Source organism: Ranitomeya variabilis, chromosome 4, assembly GCF_051348905.1.
Source record: "Ranitomeya variabilis isolate aRanVar5 chromosome 4, aRanVar5.hap1, whole genome shotgun sequence".
Classification (NCBI taxonomy): Eukaryota; Metazoa; Chordata; class Amphibia; order Anura; family Dendrobatidae; genus Ranitomeya; species Ranitomeya variabilis.
The window spans coordinates 23,960,480-23,982,486 of NC_135235.1; the positions used below are offsets into that span (position 1 = coordinate 23,960,480).

General features: G+C 46.7%; 1 protein-coding gene across 1 annotated transcript in view; it reads right to left on the minus strand.

Annotated features, from left to right (window-relative positions):
- LOC143768340 (putative DBH-like monooxygenase protein 2) overlaps positions 1 to 17,808 on the minus strand; it is a 72,936-nt gene extending 55,128 nt beyond the window's left edge. Inside the window, exons 1-2 of the mRNA XM_077257022.1 lie at positions 17,383 to 17,808; positions 9,538 to 9,684 (exon numbers count right to left, since the gene is read on the minus strand). Of these exons, the coding sequence (XP_077113137.1) occupies positions 9,538 to 9,684; positions 17,383 to 17,682 (447 nt within the window). The 5' untranslated portion in view covers positions 17,683 to 17,808. The remainder of the gene's footprint in view (positions 1 to 9,537; positions 9,685 to 17,382) is intronic.
- Between the last annotated feature and the right edge of the window lie 4,199 nt (positions 17,809 to 22,007).

Genomic DNA, 22,007 nt, shown 5'->3' on the forward strand with positions numbered 1-22,007 from the left:
TGAGGCCAACCGTAGATCGGAAGTGCGGAAGCCAGTCACCACCAGCTGGAGAGGGGGTAAGCCTGCAGCCAACGCCAGTACCCCTGCCAGCCAACACACCAGAGGTCCTGTCCCCGTGGCCAACAGCACCAGACCTACCACCGAACTTCGCCAGTGTTACCACTGCAGGCAGACTGGACACCTCAGTCACCAATGTCCAGCCAGGCAGAAGAACCCCTCATCCCAGGCCCCAGGGCCTAATGCAGCCGTTCTTTTGGTGGGTGGTGTGGTTGGGAGGGGGTGTGATAACGTACAGCATGTCACTGTGGGAGGTCGTGTTGCTACAGGCCTCAAGGACACCGGGGCTGAACGAACCCTCATCCGACCCGAACTGGCGGCCCCTGAAGAAATCATTCCGGGGAAAACCCTAACTGTCACTGGGATTGGGGGCATCAGCTGTCCCTTACCGATGGCCCGGGTTTTTATTGATTGGGGTGCTGGGAGCGGGGTGAAGGAAGTGGGGCTGTCTGATAATTTGCCCACTGATGTTTTGTTGGGGACTGATTTGGGGAGGTTGGTTGCATACTTCGTGGATGACCCTCCTCCCCAATCTACTAATGAGGGTAAAGTTAACCCTGGGGATGATGATGATGATGATGATGATGGGAAATCGCATGTGTTACCTGACCATGCTTTATCTTGTAGTGATGCATCTGCTAACCATTTTTTCCCTAGGATTGATGGTGAAAATGTTGTACCTGTGCCAACTGTATCTGATAATGATGTTTCTGTAAAAGTTGATGTGTCCATAGGTACAGGAGTGCTCAGCCACGTTGCTCTGCGGAGTGAGACGGCTGAGGAACCCCTAGCAGGGGCAAGTGTCGGTGCTACAAGAAATGGGGAGATACATGGGAACCGTGAGACAGGTGACGCCATGAAATTGACCAGTGCCACCGAGGAAGGTAACTGGCCCATAAGTAGCAATGCTCCTGAGGTAACGGGGGTGGATGGGGAGGTAGAGCCCATAGCAGCGTCGGCTGTTGGGTCTGTAGAAATCCCCGGGGAGACAGCCTACGTAGCTGCTGTCACCCGCAGTCAGAGTGCCCGGAACACAGATACCTGTCTGCCTTCCGGACCCTCCTCAGTCATCAGTATGACTGAACCAGAGGTGGACCCAGTGCAGGTCCCAGAGGGCTCCCGTGGGGAAGGGACCCTGACGTCGCTTCTGGCTTCCCCTAGCCAGGAGTTTCAGGCCGCTCTGCACACAGATGCGAGCCTAGAGAGTTTGAGACAACTCGCCGAGACGCGCTTCTCCGAGACTGATAAGGAGAAGGTGTTCTGGGAAGGAGGAAGGTTGTACCGGGAGACAGTACCCGGAGAATCACAAAAGGAGTGGTTGAGGGAAAGACAGCTGGTCGTCCCGCAGCAATTCCGGGGTGAGTTGTTGCGGATTGCCCATGAGATCCCGCTAGCTGGACACTTGGGGATCAGCAAAACTAAGGCCCGGCTGTCTCAACACTTCTATTGGCCTAAGATGGGGACAGATGTGTCAAACTACTGCCGCTCCTGTGTCACCTGTCAAAGAGTGGGGAAGGCGGGGCCTGCTCTTAAGGCTCCCCTGATCCCTTTGCCAGTGATAGAGGAGCCTTTCCAGAGGATTGCGGTGGACATTGTGGGCCCGCTGGCCGTCTCCAGCAGCTCTGGAAAGCGATTTATTCTTACTGTGGTAGACTACGCTACCCGGTACCCAGCTGCAGTAGCTCTGTCGTCAACTAGGGCAGATAAGGTGGCGGATGCCCTGTTGGCCATCTTTTCACGGGTAGGATTTCCCAGGGAAATGCTTACTGATCGAGGGACCCAATTTATGTCTCACCTAATGGAGGCTCTCTGTGAGAAAATGCAGGTGAAGCACCTGGTATCGAGTGCGTATCACCCACAGACCAATGGCTTGTGTGAACGCTTCAATGGTACCCTCAAACAGATGCTACGCATGCTGGTTGAGACACAAGGGCGCGACTGGGAGCGGTACCTCCCACACCTGCTATTCGCTTACAGAGAGGTTCCGCAGGCCTCGACGGGGTTCTCCCCCTTCGAGCTCCTGTACGGCAGGCGAGTCCGGGGACCCCTTGGGTTGGTAAGAGAATCCTGGGAAGAGGAGCTGAACCCTTCCGAAGTGTCCATAGTGGAGTATGTCATGCGCTTCCGTGACAAGATGCAGACCTTGACGCAGTTGGTGCATGACAACATGACGCAGGCTCAGGCTGATCAGAAGCACTGGTACGACCAGAACGCCCGGGAGCGGACCTACCACGTGGGTCAAAAGGTGTGGGTGCTGGTTCCGGTACCAACGGATAAGCTTCAGGCAGCCTGGGACGGCCCGTACGTTGTCCACCAACAGCTCAACCCGGTCACCTACGTGGTCACCCTTGACCACACTCGGGGTAGGCGAAAGGCCTTTCACGTCAACATGATGAAGGCTCATCACGAACGTGAACCTTTCATCCTACCGGTCTGCAGCGCACCCGAGGACGGGGAGGAAGACGCCCTCCTGGACATGCTGGCCCAAGCCAAGGCCCGTGGGTCCATTGAGGACGTGGAGGTAAGCGCCTCGCTAGATGAACCACAGCGGTTGCAGTTGCAAACCACACTGGAACCCTTCCGGGTCGTGTTCTCCAACCGGCCTGGAAGGACTGAGTTAGCGGTCCATGAGGTGGACACCGGGAATCACGCCCCACTACGGCGAACACCCTATCGAATCTCTGACCAGGTGCAGCAGATTATGCGCCAGGAGATCGATGAGATGTTACAGTTGGGGGTGATTCGACGGTCAAAGAGCGCGTGGGCCTCACCTGTAGTTCTCGTGCCAAAGAAGGACCGGACCACCCGGTTCTGCGTGGACTACAGGGGGCTCAACGCCATTACAGCCTCTGACGCGCACCCAATGCCGCGCATCGAGGAACTGCTTGAGAAGTTAGCTGGCGCAGAATACCTGACAATAATGGATCTGAGTCGCGGATACTGGCAGATTCCCCTGAGCCCCGAGGCGCAGGAGAAGTCCGCCTTTATCACACCCTTTGGACTGTACGAGTCCACGGTCATGCCCTTCGGCATGAAGAATGCCCCTGCCACTTTCCAGCGGATGGTCAATCTCCTGCTTCAGGGACTGGAGAAGTACGCTGTGGCGTACTTAGATGACATTGCCATCTTCAGTCCCTCCTGGGATGAACACCTGCAGCATCTCGAAGAGGTGCTCGGGCGAATTCACCGAGCAGGACTGACTATCAAGCCGGGAAAGTGCCAGATGGGCATGAGGGAGGTTCACTACCTGGGGCACCGGGTAGGTGGAAACACCCTAAAGCCAGAGCCTGACAAAGTGGGCGTGATCGTGAACTGGCCCACTCCCAGGAACAAGAAACAGGTGATGTCCTTCCTGGGCACTGCAGGGTACTATAGGCGCTTCGTGCAGCACTATAGTAGCCTGGCAAAACCTTTGACGGACCTCACCAGGAAGAAGCTACCCCACATCGTCAACTGGACAGATGGCTGTGAGGGGGCCTTCCAGGCGTTGAAAACAGCACTGTGCAACGCCCCTGTGTTGAAAGCCGTCGACAGCAGTCGACCGTTCTTGGTACAGACCGACGCCAGTGAGTTTGGCCTTGGTGCTGTGCTCAGCCAGGTTGACTCGGAGGACCAAGAGCACCCCGTGCTGTACCTGAGCCGGAAACTTTTGCCGAGGGAAGTGGCCTACTCCACCATCGAGAAGGAGTGCCTGGCCATAGTCTGGGCCCTGCAGCGCTTGCAGCCCTACTTGTACGGTCGCACCTTCACCGTGGTGACCGACCACAACCCTCTGCGCTGGCTAAGCACCATGTGTGGAACCAATGGCAGGTTGCTACGCTGGAGCCTTGCCCTTCAGCAATTTGACTTCACCGTTAAACACAAAGCGGGCAAAGAGCATGGTAATGCAGATGGACTCTCCCGCCAGGGTGAACCCACGGAGGTGCGCATGGAGGCATACCGAGAGGTCCTGCCGCCGTAGCGCACGCCAAAAGGGGGAGGTGTCACGATATGGTATGAAATATCATAAGTTAGTTTTCTTGCTAGCATGCGGGGGCTAAACCCCCCCCCCTCTCTCTGGTTCTCTTTCCTTTCCTGTGTTTCTATCTGTCTGTGTAGAAGAGCTTGCCTTGTGGGGGGAGTTTTATTGACGAAAGGTATTTACGACTAGCATAGCTGCAAGAGAAATTTGTGTTAGCAGGAACTGTTAGAGAAACTTCAAGAACGCATAGAAGGTCTTTGTTCTGTTTTTGGAAGATATTATGCAAACCGTTTAAGTTACGAACACCAAAATATATCGTCATAATCACACTCGGAGGATCTACGCATCACTCTAATCACAGGCTTGTAGCTCCATCTGGTACAGAGGTAGGGATTTCTCTGTCAGTGTGCGTGACAAATAGGACATATTTGATCTCATCGGAATGCCCACGATACTATGAGATGAACGATGGGTATGGTGCGATTATTTTATGTTCGGTGGCGAAGTTACGGGCATCAGATATATTTAATGCCCAGTTAGTGATACCGAAGAGGTAGGAGGAGTTGGAAAACCAAGCCCTTTCTGTGAGGTCACAGACTGTAGGTTTTAAGTGCTGGCAGGCATCCAAGAGAGGAGAGTTGGGAGTTTTTACCTGAAGCGACCAGACTGCGAGTGCCAATGCACTGGGATAGATGGAAAGCTCTCCTAGCCTAGCCTGCAATGCAATGATCTGAGAATATGTGAGTGTTACCGTTTCTTCCTTTAATCCTTTTATTTTCATAATTACCTTGTACATATTTGCAATTGTCTCATTTGTAACATCTTTGTAAAATATTTTATAAACACTGCCTAAAAATCATTTATGGGGTATCATATTTAATACTAGTTCGTTCTTCCTGCTCTAAATACGTACCCTGTCTCTGAAGGGAATTACGCTACTATTTTAGGGGCTGGCTCCGGGCCCGTTTGATCGGAGCTGGTGGCAGCGACCGTGTGCCGGCTTTTGGGGGTCACTGTAGCGACTGCGGCTTGATAATTATTGTTCCTGCCTGAGTGGGAGTAGTTATCGCATTGCTGCAGTGTGCCCAATAGCCAGTACATAGCAGGCAGCCTTTCTGGCGACTAATTACCCCAGGTGCAGTACCTAATCTGACCTGAGAGTAAGGGGGGCGCCAGAGAGCTGCAAGTGTTAAGTGGAACTGTAAGCGGGATAGACACAAATCCCTGCAGTTCATGGTATACGGAAGAGCAGTGGGATACCTAAAATAAGCCCCTGCTGTAAACTAAGAGGTCAATAGCCTCGTGTGTGTTTTTTTTCATCACATTGTGGCAGTGGAGGGATAACTAGGATAAGCCCCCTGCACATGTGATAGCCGTCTGCTGGTCTAAAGTCACCCCAAGCCGTGACATATTGTAGGCAGCGGCTAAGGGATCTTGACAATTGGTGACAGTCACGGTGTGAATCGTGACACCTCCTATTGGTCTCTTGCGGCCGAGCCGTATAGCGGAGTGGCGGTCCTTTTTACCGCACCGGTGGAATGCCGACGGGTTATTGAGTTAGAAATGGGGAGGTGCCTGATCTTAGATGTCCTCATGAAGGGACAAGAGCTCCGGCTCATCAACATCTATGGTCCCCAATCTAAGTGGGACCGGAAGTGTCTCTTTATGAGGATCAAGCCCTACCTTTTTACAAGTCGGCAGGTTGTCTTTGGAGGGGACTTCAATGCTGTCACGAGGCCCCGAGATAGAGGAGGTTCCAGAGACAAGCTGACTTATGATAGCGTCGCCCTTAATAGTATAGCTAGTGAGGCTCGCCTGGTGGATGTCCACATTCGGCACACCCCAGGCCACGAGGGGTTCACCTATCATAGAGAGACCCTCCGGATGGGAAGAGGCTTTTGGAGGCTCAATTCGTCTCTCTTGGAAGAAGCGGAGATAAGACAGTCCTTTGAGGATTTTCTTCAGAGCCAGGTACCCTTACTGGATCTTTGTAGTAGTAGGTCAGAGTGGTGGGAGATGTTCAAGGAAAGGGTGGCGAGATTCTTCCGCCAGCTCTCGAGCCTCAGGAGTCTGAGCAGGTACCGCCTGTATCAGGGTCTGAGGAGGAAACTCGAGCATCTTGTCTCAACTGGAGGTAGCCGCGAGGAGATCTCCAGAGTGAAATCTTTGCTTATGAGGTGTCAGTATGATAGACACGCATCTTTGGTTTTTGAGAGGGATTACGGGAAGTACCGCTCGCCCGACCCTTACAGAAACTGCAAGATGTCAGTGAATAGTAAAGTGGTTACAGGACTGGTCGACACTACGGGGTCCCTGAGGCGATCCAGATCAGGGATCCTGGAGGTTGTCAGATCCTTCTACTCGCACCTCTTGGGGAAGAGGGATCTTGATTGGGATGAGATGTCGGCTTTCCTGGCAGAAGCTGTCCCCGAACCAGGGGTAGACCCCTCTCTTGACGTTTTGACAGAAATGATCAGGGAAGAGGAAGTTCAGTTGGCGATTGAAGGGCTTGCTCCCAAAAAATCGCCTGGTCCAGATGGCTTAACATCTGAATTCTATAAGACCTTTAAGGACGTTTTGGTTCCCCTCTTGACTGAGGTATTCAATGAGTGTCTTTCCTCGGGCACTCTGCCGAAGTCAATGAGGAGGTCTGCTCTGATCATCTTGTCAAAGGGTAAGGACCCATCTTGCATTGAGAATTGGCGTCCCATAGCGCTTCTCAATGCAGACAGGAAGGTTCTGGCAAAGGTGCTGTTTAATCGGCTGGTGAAATTTGCACCCCGACTCCTTTCGGGGGCCCAGCATTGCTCTGTTCCAGGCCGCAGCACATCTAGTGCTGTGCTCTGTGTCCGAGAGGCAGTGGAGCAGGGTAGGGCTGGTCACTGGAAGGGGTACATGCTGTCACTGGACCAGGCAAAAGCGTTTGATCGGGTTAATCACGAGTACCTCTGGTCCGTCCTTCTGAGATATGGCCTGCCGGGGGGGTTTGTTGATTGGCTTAAGACCTTGTACAGTGGGGCAGAGAGTTTCCCGCTTGTGAATGGTTGGATTGGTAGCTCTTTTGAGGTTGGGTCCGGTGTTCGCCAGGGTTGTCCCTTGAGCCCGCTGCTGTACGTGTTTGCGATTGACCCTCTTCTTAGGAGGGTGGTGCGTGGACCGTTGGCCGGGATCGGGATGGATCAGGCAGCACCGGAAGCCACTCTGAGGGTGGTGGCGTATGCCGATGATGTCACTGTGTTTGCTTCCTCTCATGAGGAGGCAGGGTGGCTGATGTCAGAGGTAGATCGCTACTCGGAGGCATCCGGGTCCAAGATCAACCGGGATAAGTGTGAGAGTCTCTGGCTGGGAGGAGGAGATCCTGGTTTTGAGCTCCCGGACACCCTTCCAGGACCCAAAGTCTCTGCAAAAGTCCTTGGCATCGAATTTGGCCAGGGGGATTACCCCAAACAAAATTGGGACAGCAGGCTAGAGATCGCCACTCAGAAGGTGAACCAATGGAAGGGTTGGTCTTTGACCCTAAGGGAAAGGGTAAACCTGAGCAAAACTTACCTGCTCCCTTTACTGATTTATCTGGGCAGTGTGTGCATCTTGCCGGAATCTCTCTGGACTCGGGTCTACAGTTTGTTCTTCCAACTGTTATGGGGGAATAGACTGAACCTGGTCAAGAGGGAGGTTACTTACCGTACGAGGAGACTAGGAGGGTTGGGTATGGTCAATCCTGTGGTATTCCTTGTGGATACCTTCATTAAGATCAATATCGCAAACCTCTGGAAAGAGAGGGCTCCTCCGTGGGTATTCTCCTGTAGGGGATGGTTTCAGCCTTTCTTCCAGGAATGGGAGACAGGAGGGCAAGTGAAGGATCTTCGCACACCGCATGGACATCTTCCGGCTTACGCTACCTTGGTTCTGAAGGTAATTCGTCGGTGGGGTCTGGGAATGTGGGAGATCAGGACTCTGCCAAGGAAACTACTTGACAATAGGGTTCTGTTGACCCATTTCCAGAGGCCTCTGGCGCTCAGGGACTGCCCAAGTCGGGATCTTGGGGTGGGTTTGCATCTTTTGAATTCTATCAGGATCCCCTCGAAGTTTTGGGACTTGGCTTGGCGCTGCTTCCATGGGAAACTGTGTGTGAGGGACAATCTGAAGTGTAGGAGCTCTGAGGACAGGAATTGTCCTCGGGAGCATTGTGGTACCTTGCTGGAAAGCATGGACCACTTCCTGCTTCATTGTCCCTTCAACACAGAGGTGTACAACAGGGCGGGCGCCTTCATTGGCTGGTCTCGGCTGGCCGGTCTCTCCTATGCGGAATGGGCCTATGGAGCTTTCGGAGACCTGGGTGGTCGGGACCGCTGCACCTTATTTCTAGTTAGCGCAGTGGTTAGGTATCACACGTGGAACGCACGGTGCTTAGTATCGACGCAACGAAAAATCCTCCCAGTGGACGATGTGTTTAGGACCATACTCGGTGACCTGGTGAAGGTGCGCTCTCTGGAGTATGGGAGACTGGGCGCACGGAGGGCCGCGCTCCTCTGGAGGGGCTTTTCTTTTAGTGTGCCCTAGTCTGGTCATCTCCTTTCCTGGTGGTGGGCTGCTGCTGACACTGTAGATTTTTGTTTTGTTTGATCATTATACAGTGATGTAGGGCTGCAGGCGCCGAACTTGGGCTTCGTGTTTTGTAATTATTGTGGTGTGTGCTGCTGTATATAGTGTATATATTGTATATAGGGATATAGAATTGGGTGTAGGTATTAGGTTGGGTGGTGGGAAAAGGGGGGAGGTGGGATTATCTTGTGGGACTATGGGACACTGGGTTGTTTGGGGGAAAAACTGGCACTGCCTGATCTGGCCTATGGACGTTGGACATGGACTGAGGCATGAGACGCAGGACCAGCTCTCAGGTCAGTGCGGGGGGTTGGGAATGGAGGATAGCTTGTAGTATTGTATATATTTGTTTAATTTGTAGTTATTTTATTTAAAACTAAAAAAAAAAAAAAGTTCATGTATATAGTCTTTGTTTTCCATTGTTTATTTTATTTGTTATTATTATTTTGTTTGGTGACCGGACCTGAAGGTCAAAGTAGTTATTCTGTATATACTGTATAATATGTGTGAGAGGAGAGAATGAGCGGCTGGACCAGTGTTCAGTATACTGATTATTTTCTGGCTAATATTTTTGTTATGTTTTCTGCTATTATTGTTGTTATGTTTTTCATTTTTATAATAAAAGATCTACAGGATGTAACTCAGGATCAGCAATGTAATGTATGTACACAGTGACTGCTCCAGCAGAATAGTGAGTGCAGCTCTGGGGTATAATAATGGATGTAACTCAGGATCAGTACAGATTCAGTAATGTAATGTATGTACACAGTGAACTTATTGAGTTGATTGTTGTATATGAATAAAGAACTTTCTACTATATTTTCATTTTATTGTAATGGTAAAATACTGCAATCTGTGGTTATATCATAAATAAATAATACTTACTCTGTTTCATTCCATAGTAAATTTACACTCACCTCAATCTCCTGATCATGACGATCACACGTGAACCATTTCCGCCACACTCTCATGATGGTGTGAGTGTCATTGCGGCTCAGGTTGAGCAGTACATAGTCCTGTGACTTGTCCTTCACCGGAGGCCACTCGTCTTCTGTATGAGCATCCTGCATAGGATTGAACATGGTAGTAATAATAAAAAGTGTTTTAAAGGGAACCTATCACCCCGTTTTTTTCGGTATGAGATAAAAATACTGTTAAATAGGGCCTGAGCTGTGCATTACAATAGTGTAGTTTGTGGACCCCGATTCCCCACCTATGCTGCCGAAATACGTTACCAAAGTAGTCGTTTTCGCCTGTCAATCAGGCTGGTCAGGTCGGATGGGCGTGGTTTCTTCCCCCAGATATTGCGTAGTTTTCCGTTGGTGGCGTAGTGGTGTGCGCATGTCCAAGGTCCCGAATCCTGCACAGGGGTGTGAAAATAGCAGCGATGTCCGTTATTCCATTGGTGATCGGTGGGCGCGGCCATCTTGCTTTGGCCGCGCGTGCGCAGAAGCGGCGCTCTGCTGGCCGCGGCTTCAGGAAAATGGCCGCCGCGATATCCATCTGCGCACGCGCGGCATCCCGCGGCCATTTTCCTGAAGCCGCGGCCAGCAGAGCGCCGCTTCTGCGCACGCGCGGCCAAAGCAAGATGGCCGCGCCCACCGATCACCAATGGAATAACGGACATCGCTGCTATTTTCACACCCCTGTGCAGGATTCGGGACCTTGGACATGCGCACACCACTACGCCACCAACGGAAAACTACGCAATATCTGGGGGAAGAAACCACGCCCATCCGACCTGACCAGCCTGATTGACAGGCGAAAACGACTACTTTGGTAACGTATTTCGGCAGCATAGGTGGGGAATCGGGGTCCACAAACTACACTATTGTAATGCACAGCTCAGGCCCTATTTAACAGTATTTTTATCTCATACCGAAAAAAACGGGGTGATAGGTTCCCTTTAAGGACATAAACTGAAGAATGGTTGTCAGTAGTTGTCCTAAGAAATATGCTTATGTTGTAGGAAACAGACTTCATCATCTCTAACCCCTTCCTGAAGTGGCGATTTTCAATTTTTGCTCTTTCTTTTTTTCCTTCTCTTTTTCCAAGGGCCATAACTTTTTTATTTTTCCATCAATATAGCCATATGAAGGCTTTTTTTTCTTCTATAACACGAATTGTACCTTTCAATGACCTCATCCAAAATATCCATTTTGTAATGTGCTTGAAAACGGGAAATACAAATTCCAAATGTGCAAAAAATGTGTTAAAAAAGCTCAACTCTGCAAATTTTGGGGTGGAGGTATTTACTAAATTCATTATATGGTAAGAATGACCTGGTGATATGACTCCAGGTCATCAGGATTATGGAGATACCAAACGTGTATAGTTTTCATTCAACTAGTAATGAAAAAAATCAGAAATTAGTAAAAATAAAATTTTTGTGGAATTTGTCACCATTTTCTGAGATCCAGAATATTTTCTTTTTTTTTTTAATCAGGCTGTGTCAGGACTTTTAGTTTGTGCACTAAGGGCTGTCCCACATGTCCAGATAATTCCGGTACCGGAATAAATCGGTACCGGAGTTATCCATGTCCGTGTGCCTGGGAACTCACGTAGGCCATACGTGCGGCACACGTGTGCCGCCCGTATGGCGAGTGGGTACCACACGGAGCGTGTGGTACCCACGCGTGTGGTACCCACGCGTGTGGTACCCTGCATCGTGCTGAAGCCGCGATTCATATGTTCCCTGCAGCAGCATTTGCTGCAGAGAAAATATGAATAACAGTGTTTAAAATAAAGATCTATGTGTCCGCCGCCCTCCCACCCCCTGTGCGCCTTCCCCGCTGTTCTGAAAATACTTACCCGCCTCCCTCGCTGCTTCCTGGTCTGGCCGCGGCTTCTAGTGTATGCGGTCACGTGGGGCCGATCATTTACAGTCATGAATATGTGGCTCCACCTCCCATGGGGCGGAGCCGACTATTCATGATTGTAAATGAGCGGCCCCACGTGACCGCATACAGTAGGAGACGCGGGGCAGAGAGGAAGGAGTGACAGCCAATGTGGGAGCGGGTGAGTATTTTCTGAACAGCGGGGGGGCGCACAGGGGGTGGGGGGGCGGCGGACACATAGATCTTTATTTTACACTATTATTCATATTTTCTCTGCAGCAAACGCTGCTGCAGGGAACATATGAATCGCGGCTTCAGCACCATGTGGGGGGGACAGCGCTTACTGTAGCGCTGTCTCCAGCACGCACACGGACCCCAGACGGAGAACGTCCGTGTGAGGTCCGTGTTTTACACGGACCCATTGACTTTAATGGGTCCGTGTAATCCGTGCGCTCCCACGAACACTGACATGTCTCCGTGTTTGGCACACGGAGACACGGTCCGCAAAACATCAATGACATCTGAACAGATGCATTGATTTTTATGGGTCTACGTGTGTCAGTGTCTCCGGTACGTGAGGAAACTGTCACCTCACGTGCCGGAGCCACTGACGTGTGAAACCGGCCTAAGCTGACGTTTTTAGTGATACCATGCTGGCAAAGATAGGACATTTTGATTGCCTGTTACTGCATTTTTTGAGGTGCTACAGCGGCTGAAAAATCAAAACTTTGGTGTTTAGATTTTTTCTTACAGTGTTTACAGATTGGGTTAATTAACTTTATATTTTGATGAATCTGATCTCTGTGTACATGGTTGTCTATTTTTTATTTCTTTATTTTTAGTGGGAGAAAATGGGTTGATTTTAATTTTTATACATTTTTTTTTCTCACCTATTTTTTAAAACTTTCATTTTATCTTTACTGCATTTTTTAGTCCCCTTATGAGATGTACAACCCTGCCGGCATCACTGCATGGCTTTCCATCCCCCACCATACAGAGATACCGACTTACTCACCACTCTAGACCGTACAGTGAGCTCCATGTCCTCTGCTTGCTGTGGACATACTTTCTGATTCTTAAAGAGGCAGTGCGCACATTCCTATTGCTTATTGCTGAGAGGAACTGGGTACTTTAGGCACCTCCACCAATTGGAAGGTGCCTGAACAACATTCTTTTTCAGTCTGTGTGCAACTACTGAGTTGCCAGGTCCTGTCCATTTTCTGATCTTGCCTGTTCCATTTTCTGCCACCCTGAGGGCTGTATACCCAGGCCTGAACCCTGAATCCGTACCTGAATCTGACCTTTCCTTTTTCTGCCACCCTGAGGGCTGTATACCCAGGCCTGAACCCTGAGTCTGTACCTGTATCAGACCTTTCCTCTTTCTGCCACCTTGGGGCTGAGTACCCAGCCCCGAATTCTGAACCTGTACTTGTGTCTGTCCTTGTCTGAATTAGGACCTCTCCCTGAACCTGTTCATATCCAAGTCTGGATCTTTTCCTAACCTGCTGTGTCTGTCCCAGTTCCTATTCCTTAAACCTGCTGTGTCTGCACCTGTCTCTCTCTCAAAAGACCTGCAGTCTCTGTATTGATACTAAAAAAAAAATGCAGTATCTGAACCAGTACCTATCTCTATTCTGTTGTCTCAGTGCAATGTTAGTGATCTTTGTGTACACGTACTGCTTCATTGTGTGAATCTGGTCCTGTCTGTCCTGCTTGTACCTGAACTTTTATTGGTCTAGTGTGAACTTGATCCTGTCTGTCCTGTGTGTACGTGTCCTTGTAATTGTCCTATGCTTGACCACATCTGCAGCCTCCTACTTGACCACATCTGCAGCCTCCTACTTGACCACATCTGCAGCCTCCTACTTGACCACATCTGCGGCTTCCCACTTGACCACATCTGCGGCTTCCCACTTGACTGTATCTGCTGCTTCTCGTTTGACGGCGTCTGCGGCTTCCTGCTTGACCGCATCTGCAGCTCTGCACCTGTCCGTGTCTGCGGCTCTGCACCTGTCGGCATCTGTGGCTCTGCACTTGCGGCTCTGCATCTGTCCGCACCTGCAGCTCTCCACCGGTCCACACCTGCGACTCTAGACATGTCCAGTCTGAACTGGGTCCTGTCTGTTCTCATATTCGAGTAGTATCTGCCTGTGTCCCAGTCCTTCCTGAAACTGTTACTGTCTGTCCAGTCTGAACTGGGTCCTACCAGTCCCTGTATTAGGCCACGTTTCCACCTGCAGTATTTGGTCAGTATTTTACCTCAGTATTTGTAAGTCAAAACCAGTAGTAGAACAATCAGAGGAAAAGTATAACAGAAACACGTCACTCACCACTTCTGTAGTTTTCTCCCACTCCTGGTTTTAGCTTATAAATACTGAGGTAAAATACTGACCAAATACTGAAGGTGGGGACGTGGCCTTACAGTCGTACCCGTCTGTGTCCCAGTTCTTCCTGAAACTGTTCCTGTCCCTCCAGTCTGAAGTGGCTCCTACCACTGCTAGTATATCAGCCCGTACCCGCCTGCCAGAGACTCAGCCGTGCGCGCCTGCACTGACCTGCCTGTGTGCCAGACGGGTCTGCCTGTACATCACCCGTGTCCGCCAGCGTCTGCCTACATTCCAGCCGTGGCTGCCAGTACCTGCCTGTCAACGTATCACCTCAGCGAGACAGTATGTACGGTACTTGCCTGCACCTGTATTTACAGTGTCCTGTCCCTTTGGGGGTCAGCTGCTACTGCCAGACACCATGGAGTGTTACCTGCCATCTACCTGCCGCACAAGCCTGACCTCACCACTAGAGGCTCCAGCAAGCACCAAGGCAGCTGCTTAGGGGCATGACTATAAGTCTGGTTTGTGGCACAGTGGGGCCCAATCCACGCTCGGGCTAACCAGTCTGGGCGCAAGCATGACAGGAGACATGAACCTGAAAATGTGTAGCGGGGGAGACTTTAGGCAGTTGCAGCAGTGCGGTTCCCAAGATGGTTTAACAGATTGAAATCCACGAGAAGCGCTCCATCCAAGGCTGGTAGAGGCAGATGATGGCTAAATAACACAGCCATCATCTGCCGAGAAATATGAGCAAACATCAGAGAAGTGGACATGGCATATCAAAATATATGTCATATGTCATATGTTGGGAAGAAGTTAAACTATAAACTATTATTGGTTATCATTAATTACTTAAACAACATCCTCCCCAATAAGTAAAGAGGAATCTCATGGCACAGATTTATTTATTTAGCTAAATTCCATTGCACTCAATGTTTAGCAAATTTAACAAAAGTATTTTCTCTACTGAGACATAATCGCCGGAGATTACAGGTCAAAAGCCAAAGGCTGCGTTACCGAGAAATTCTGATAACAACTTATTTCCCTGTACTTTCTTTCAGATAATTTTTTGTTATGAAGATCATTAATAATATTAATTACATTCCCACATCAATGTTGAGTCACATACAAATATTATGTCAAATAAGAGTAGATGATAAATTTGATGACTGCAATGCATAGAACAGTCTCCATAACAACATGAAATCTGGACTTATAATTACTGTAATACTGCCCCTATGTACAAGAATATAACTTCTATAATACTGCCCCTATGTACAAGAATATAACTACTATAATACTGCCTCTATGTACAAGAATATAACTACTATAATACTGCTCCTATGTACAAGAATATAACTACTATAATACTGCCCCTATGTACAAGAATATAACTACTATAATACTGCCCCTATGTACAAGAATATACCTACTATAATACTGCTCCTATGTACAAGAATATAACTACTATAATACTGCTTCTATGTACAGGAATATAACTACTATAATACTGCTTCTATGTACAGGAATATAACTACTGTAATACTGCCCCTATGTACAAGAATATAACTACTATAATACTGTTCCTATGTACAAGAATATAACTACTATAATACTGCCCCTATGTACAAGAATATACCTACTATAATACTGCTCCTATGTACAAGAATATAACTACTATAATACTGCCCCTATGTACAAGAATATAACTACTATAATACTGCTCCTATGTACAAGAATATAACTACTATAATACTGCTCCTATGTACAAGAATATAACTACTATAATACTGCCCCTATGTACAAGAATATAACTACTATAATACTGCCCCTGTGTACAAGAACATAACTACTATAATACTGCTCCTATTTACAAGAATATAACTACTATAATGCCCCTATGTACAAGAATATAACTACTATAATACTGCTCCTATGTACAAGAATATAACTTCTATAATACTGCCCCTATGTACAAGAATATAACTTCTATAATACTGCCCCTATGTACAAGAACATAGCTACTATAATACTGCTCCTATTTACAAGAATATAACTACTATAATACTGCCCCTATGTACAAGAATATAACTACTATAATACTGCTCCTATGTACAAGAATATAACTACTATAATACTGCCCCTATGTACAAGAATATAACTACTATAATACTGCCCCCTATGTACAAGAATATAACTACTATAATACTGCCCCTGTGTACAAGAACATAACTACTATAATACTGCTCCTATTTACAAGAATATAACTACTATAATGCCCCTATGTACAAGAATATAACTACTATAATACTGCTCCTATGTACAAGAATATAACTACTATAATACTGCTCCTATGTACAAGAATATAACTACTATAATACTGCCCCTATGTACAAGAATATAACTACTATAATACTGCCCCTATGTACAAGAATATAACTACTATAATATTGCCCCCATGTACAAGAATATAACTACTATAATATTGCCCCTATGTACAAGAATATAACTACTATAATACTGCTCCTATGTACAAGAATATAACTACTATAATACTCCTATATACAAGAATATAACTACTATAATACTGCCCCTATGTACAAGAATATAACTACTATAATACTGCCCCTATGTACAAGAATATGACTACTATAATACTGCTCCTATGTACAAGAATATAACTACTATAGTACTGCTGCTATGTATAAGAATATAACTATTATAATACTGCTCCTATGTACAAGTATATAACTACTATAATACTGCTCCTATGTATAAGAATATAACTACTATAATACTGCTCCTATGTACAAGAATATAACTACTATAATACTGCTCCTATGTACAAGAATATAACTACTATAATACTGCCTCTATGTACAATAATATAACTACTATAATACTGCCCCTATGTACAAGAATATAACTACTATAATACTGCTCCTCTGTACAAGAATATAACTACTATAATACTGCTCCTATTTACAAGAATATAACTACTATAATACTGCCTCTATGTACAATAATATTACTACTATAATACTGCCCCTATGTACAAGAATATAACTACTATAATACTGCTCCTCTGTACAAGAATATAACTACTATAATACTGCTCCTATGTACAAGAATATAACTACTATAATACTACTCCTATGTACAAGAATATAACTATTATAATACTGCTCCTATGTACAAGAATATAACTACTATAATACTGCTCCTATGTACAAGAATATAACTACTATAATACTGCTCCTCTGTACAAGAATATAACTACTATAATACTGCTCCTATGTACAAGAATATAACTACTATAATACTGCTCCTATGTACAAGAATATAACTACTATAATACTGCTCCTATGTACAAGAATATAACTACTATAATACTGCTCCTATGTACAAGAATATAACTACTATAATACTGCTCCTATGTACAAGTATAACTAATATAATATGGCAGCACAGGATGTTTACTGTTTTTATTCATCTACTTTTTACAAAGCTATCCTGTGTAGCTTGAGATAAGCTATCCTATCGTAAAACGTTGCCTTAAATCTCTATTACTAGTATATTATCTTGAAGTTTTACTTACATAAAAATACGTTTCATTGTGTTCGTTCCATCCTGCCACCACAAAGTCGGTCTTATTGATGGATTTGCTAGTGCCAAAACCCAGAGCTAAGGATGAGGCCAGCGGTGTCTGTATCTCTATAGCAATCTCTTGGACTTCTCTGTCGTATCCCCATTCCATAAGCACAATGTCTTCTCGGTCTGGATGTGTTAACTTTCTTGCAATTTCCAAATCAAGAGGTCCTCGCGAGCCGAGAACATGAAGAACCCCGGCCAGGAGCAGACAAGCGTTCCTCCATATATAACCTTTCCTACTCTCCATGGTGAGAAGATCTGGATGAGTTGACGCAGGGCATCGTGACGAGACCTCCAGAGGTCAATTCTTTAATAAAGGTCAGTGACGTTTTATAGGATTCATCCAGAGATATATGTTTAATTCCTCTTTCCTGTGTTTGTTATTGAATCTCACTGCTATCTTATCAAGACTTAAGGTGTCGGAATATTGTATTACCAAGAATTGCCAAGAATTACATCAGAATCACATTGTCTTCTCAGATGACTAAGATATGTTTCACCAAGTAAGGAGGTCGTAACAAGGACTATGACGCCATTCATATTTGGTCGTGGTTCTATTGCTTTATTCTTTAACTTTTTGCAACTTTGTGACTTTATAGTAAAGTTTGGAAACTAGAACCTGGAGTATCGGAAGTGAAATTTTACCTGTCCGTGTTCCTCATTACATGGCACAATGTATTGGTTCATACAAACTTTTGACCTCTAAAAATATTTTTTTTTCTTTCATCTTGAAATAGTCAAAAATTAATTGTTCGTCCTTCCAACTACTTTTCCAAGGAAGAAACTATCTAGGAATACTGAAATAACAAAAAAGTTGTGGGAAGCTTAAAGGGATTTTCGGCTTATCCTAAATCCTAAAAACTGTTGACAAAATGATTGCATAATTGTAAAACAACAAAACAGAGGTAGCACTCACCCTCCCCGGGTCCAAAACCTGTACTTCACGATCACTGCTGCAGTCAATCACTGAGCTCCGCACCTCTGCGGATGTAAATGGCACGAGCCGTTGGATGTGCACTGTAGTTGTGGTGTCTCACAGCCAACGCCAATATACAGAGACCGGAACAGCGGAAGAAAACCAGCCCTGGACCCAGGGAGGGTAAGTACTCTCTGGGTTTATTGCTTTACAACTATGTAATTGTATCAGCACCAGATATTTTTAAGCGAAAAATCCCTTTAAAGTCATAGCTCCCAAGAAACTATGAAAGGGAAATTCTTCCAAAAAGAAAAAAAAATCTGCTAATATATAATTTCAGTAAGATGAAAAAAACAAAACATGGAGAGAATTCTTATGTCAAGGAAGAAGGTCATATGGAAATTCTAGACATACCCCTTAAAGGGCAATAGTGTTATTAGCAGTACTGCCACATTGTAGGACACACAGCTCTTTGTTATCTTATCTAATACAGAAGACGCCTTTATATAATAAGTGATTGAATTTTCTTTAGTAAAGACGTTCAGATTACACAAACGAATCCTTATTTATGGAGTTATGGGGAAATCGGTTTACTGCTTACAATAAGAATATAATCTTCTCGAGAACAAAAAAAATCCACAAAAGTAATAAATATATATTTACAAAAAGCTAAGAAATAAAGGTGACTTTCAAGATTCATAGAAATGTCTTGAGAAACATTGAACACCTGACAGGCTCATTTCTTAATGTCTGGGTTCTTCTTGAGACTTTTTGTGAACCACGTAAGGAGTCCACGCTGACCGGTTGCCTGATTCCCCATACCGCCTCTTGTGCGCAATGGTTTAGTGTCATAAAAAGTCCCGGACTCTGATACATTGTTCAGCCAGTCTCGCTCAGTATTTTGGACTCCCTCTGTTCCTAATGTCTAATAGATTTGGGTCCAGTTTATGGATTTTAATGGTTTAAGGCCTAAGACGGCCCCATTGTCCCAGTGTCTAATGTGACCAGGCTGGTGATCTATAACTGGTGAGCAATGTTTTAGAACACTAGTCCTTGGCAAGTGATTCAGTATTCAGTCTGTAGTGTTTAATCGTTAAGAGTCCTCAGCTCTCCTGGGGTAAAGTATGAGCAGTGATTTAGTGCCAGCGACTATTGGTTCCTAGAGTCTTAATAACCAAGATATTTTTTGGTGTCCAGTGGTTTTCGGTTCCAATCATTACCTGTAGTTGAGGGTCCCAGATTTCCTTCCATGTCTAGTGGTTTAGTATCTTAAATGCCTTGAGGTGTAGTATTTCTAGTACCTAGTGGTATTGTAAGTCTAGTGCCTAATGGTGTAGTATCTCTATTGTCTGATGTTGTAGTATCACTAGCGCCTAATGGTGTAGTATCTCTAGTGTTTATTGGTATAGTACTTAGAGTGCCTTGTGGTGCAGTAACTCTAGAGCCTATTGGTGTAGTATCTCTATTGCCTAGTGGTGAAGTATGTGTAGTGCTTAGAGGTGTAGTACATCTAGTGCCTAACAATAAAACATCTTTAGTGTCAAGTGGTAAACTATCTCTTTTACCTAGTAGTAGTTCCTAGTAGTATAGTATCTCTAGTGCTACGTAATGTAGTATAAGTACTGTAGTGCCTAGTGGTGTAGTATCTCTAGTGTTTATTGGTATAGTACTTATAGTGCCAAGTAGTGTAGTATCTGTAGTGCCTTATGGTGCAGTAACTCTAGAGCCTATAGGGGTAGTATCTCTAGTATGAAGTAGTGTAGTATCTCTGGTGCCTAATGCTGTATTATCTCTAGTGTTTATTGGTATAGTATTCATAGTGCCAAGTAGTGTAGTGCAGCGCCCCAGAGTCCTGGTTGCTGCAATAATGTCGTTCTCCCACCAGGGGGAGTGTCGTTACGTCTGATGGCACTAAAGGAGTTCACCTTACCAGGTATCACAGTCACACACTACACTTCACACTCCAGGCCACCAGGGGGAGCCTTGCTCCTATCTATTAGTGCACTCCTCACAGTCGGGTAAAACTGGTGGGTTGGATAGGAAGTTAGTCTGAAGCTGACTGGGCTTGGCCCAGGAAAGACCTGTCAGGCAGACAGGGGGAAAGGAGGAACATCTGAGCTGCAGACAGAGGGTTCCTGTCAGGGGTGGGATCCTGACAGAGGCCTAGCACGAGACAGAAAGACACGGAGCTGCGCCTGCCCCACGTGCGGCAGCATCCTAAGAAAGGACAAGAAAGGAATTGTATTGTGGAGAGTGAGAAATGAAGTCACAGCACAAGGAGATAATACCGGGAGGAGTTCTGTCCTGTAAGAGGCTGCCTCCTTCTGAGGAGTGTAGCCGGTGGCCTGAACACCGAGGGAGTGATAGACTCTACGCATTACTTCAAAGACCGGCAGGACAGTCAATTCCAAGATGGCTGCCCAACCTTAATACCTAAGAAGACACGGTGGCAAATTGTGGGGGTCGGGGAGTCTCTAGGGTCCCTATAAACAAGCCTCAGGCCATCCCAGTCATACGAGTTGTCCTATCCACACCATTCGGGGGACAGAGAGGAAAAGATAACATCTAGAACATCTACAAAAGTTGTGAGGACTATCCTGTGGTGCTCAGCAGGGAAGTACGACAACACACAGGCGCTAGTAGGAAGGCTACTGATTTCCACCTGGTTAAGAGAACTCTGGATTTGCCTTCGGATCAGCCGGACTCTGCCTACCCTGTGAACGGTACTCTGGACTGTGGACGCTGAAGCCTTCAGTAAAGGGTAAAGAGACTGCAACCTTGTGTCCTCGTTATTCATTGCGCCTTACATCGTCCACCATTACCACCTACACATCTGGGAAGCCCTGAGGACCTACTTCACCTGTGGGAAGGTATACCATCTAGCTGCCACTCCATCACCCCCAGCGGACCCCTAGCAGCGTCGGTCACCCTGACCAAACACCACAGGTGGCGTCACGAACACTAGACAAACTACACCTTTAATTGGACGCCCCTCAGAAGGGCCACGGACCGGGTCGGGCCACCGTGATATCCCCAGAACCGGGAGGGACCCGGAACCGAGTACCCCATTGCCCTTAACGTGGGGGCGATCCAGTAGCATCTGTAGTGCCTTATGGTGCAGTAACTCTAGAGCCTACCTACCTAGGGGTAGTATCTCTAGTAGGAAGTGGTGTAGTATCTCTAGTATGAAGTAGTGTAGTATCTCTGGTGCCTAAGGGTACTGTCACACAGTGGCACTTTGGTCGCTACGACGGCACGATCCGTGACGTTCCAGCGATATCCATACGATATCGCTGTGTCTGACACGCTACTGCGATCAGGGACCCCGCTGAGAATCGTACGTCGTAGCAGATCGTTTGAAACTTTCTTTCGTCGTCAAGTGTCCCGCTGTGGCGGCATGATTGCATCGTGTGACAAAGGTTGTATACGATGTGCGCACAGTAACCAATGGCTTCTACATCGCAAATACGTCATGAAATTATCGCTCCAGCGCCGTGTATTGCAACGTGTGACCGCAGTATACGACGCTGGAGCGATAATCAAGCGACGCTGCAACGTCACAGATCGTGCCGTCGTAGCGACCAAAGTGCCACTGTGTGACAGTACCCTAATGCTGTAGTATCTCTAGTGTTTATTGGTATAGTATTCATAGTGCC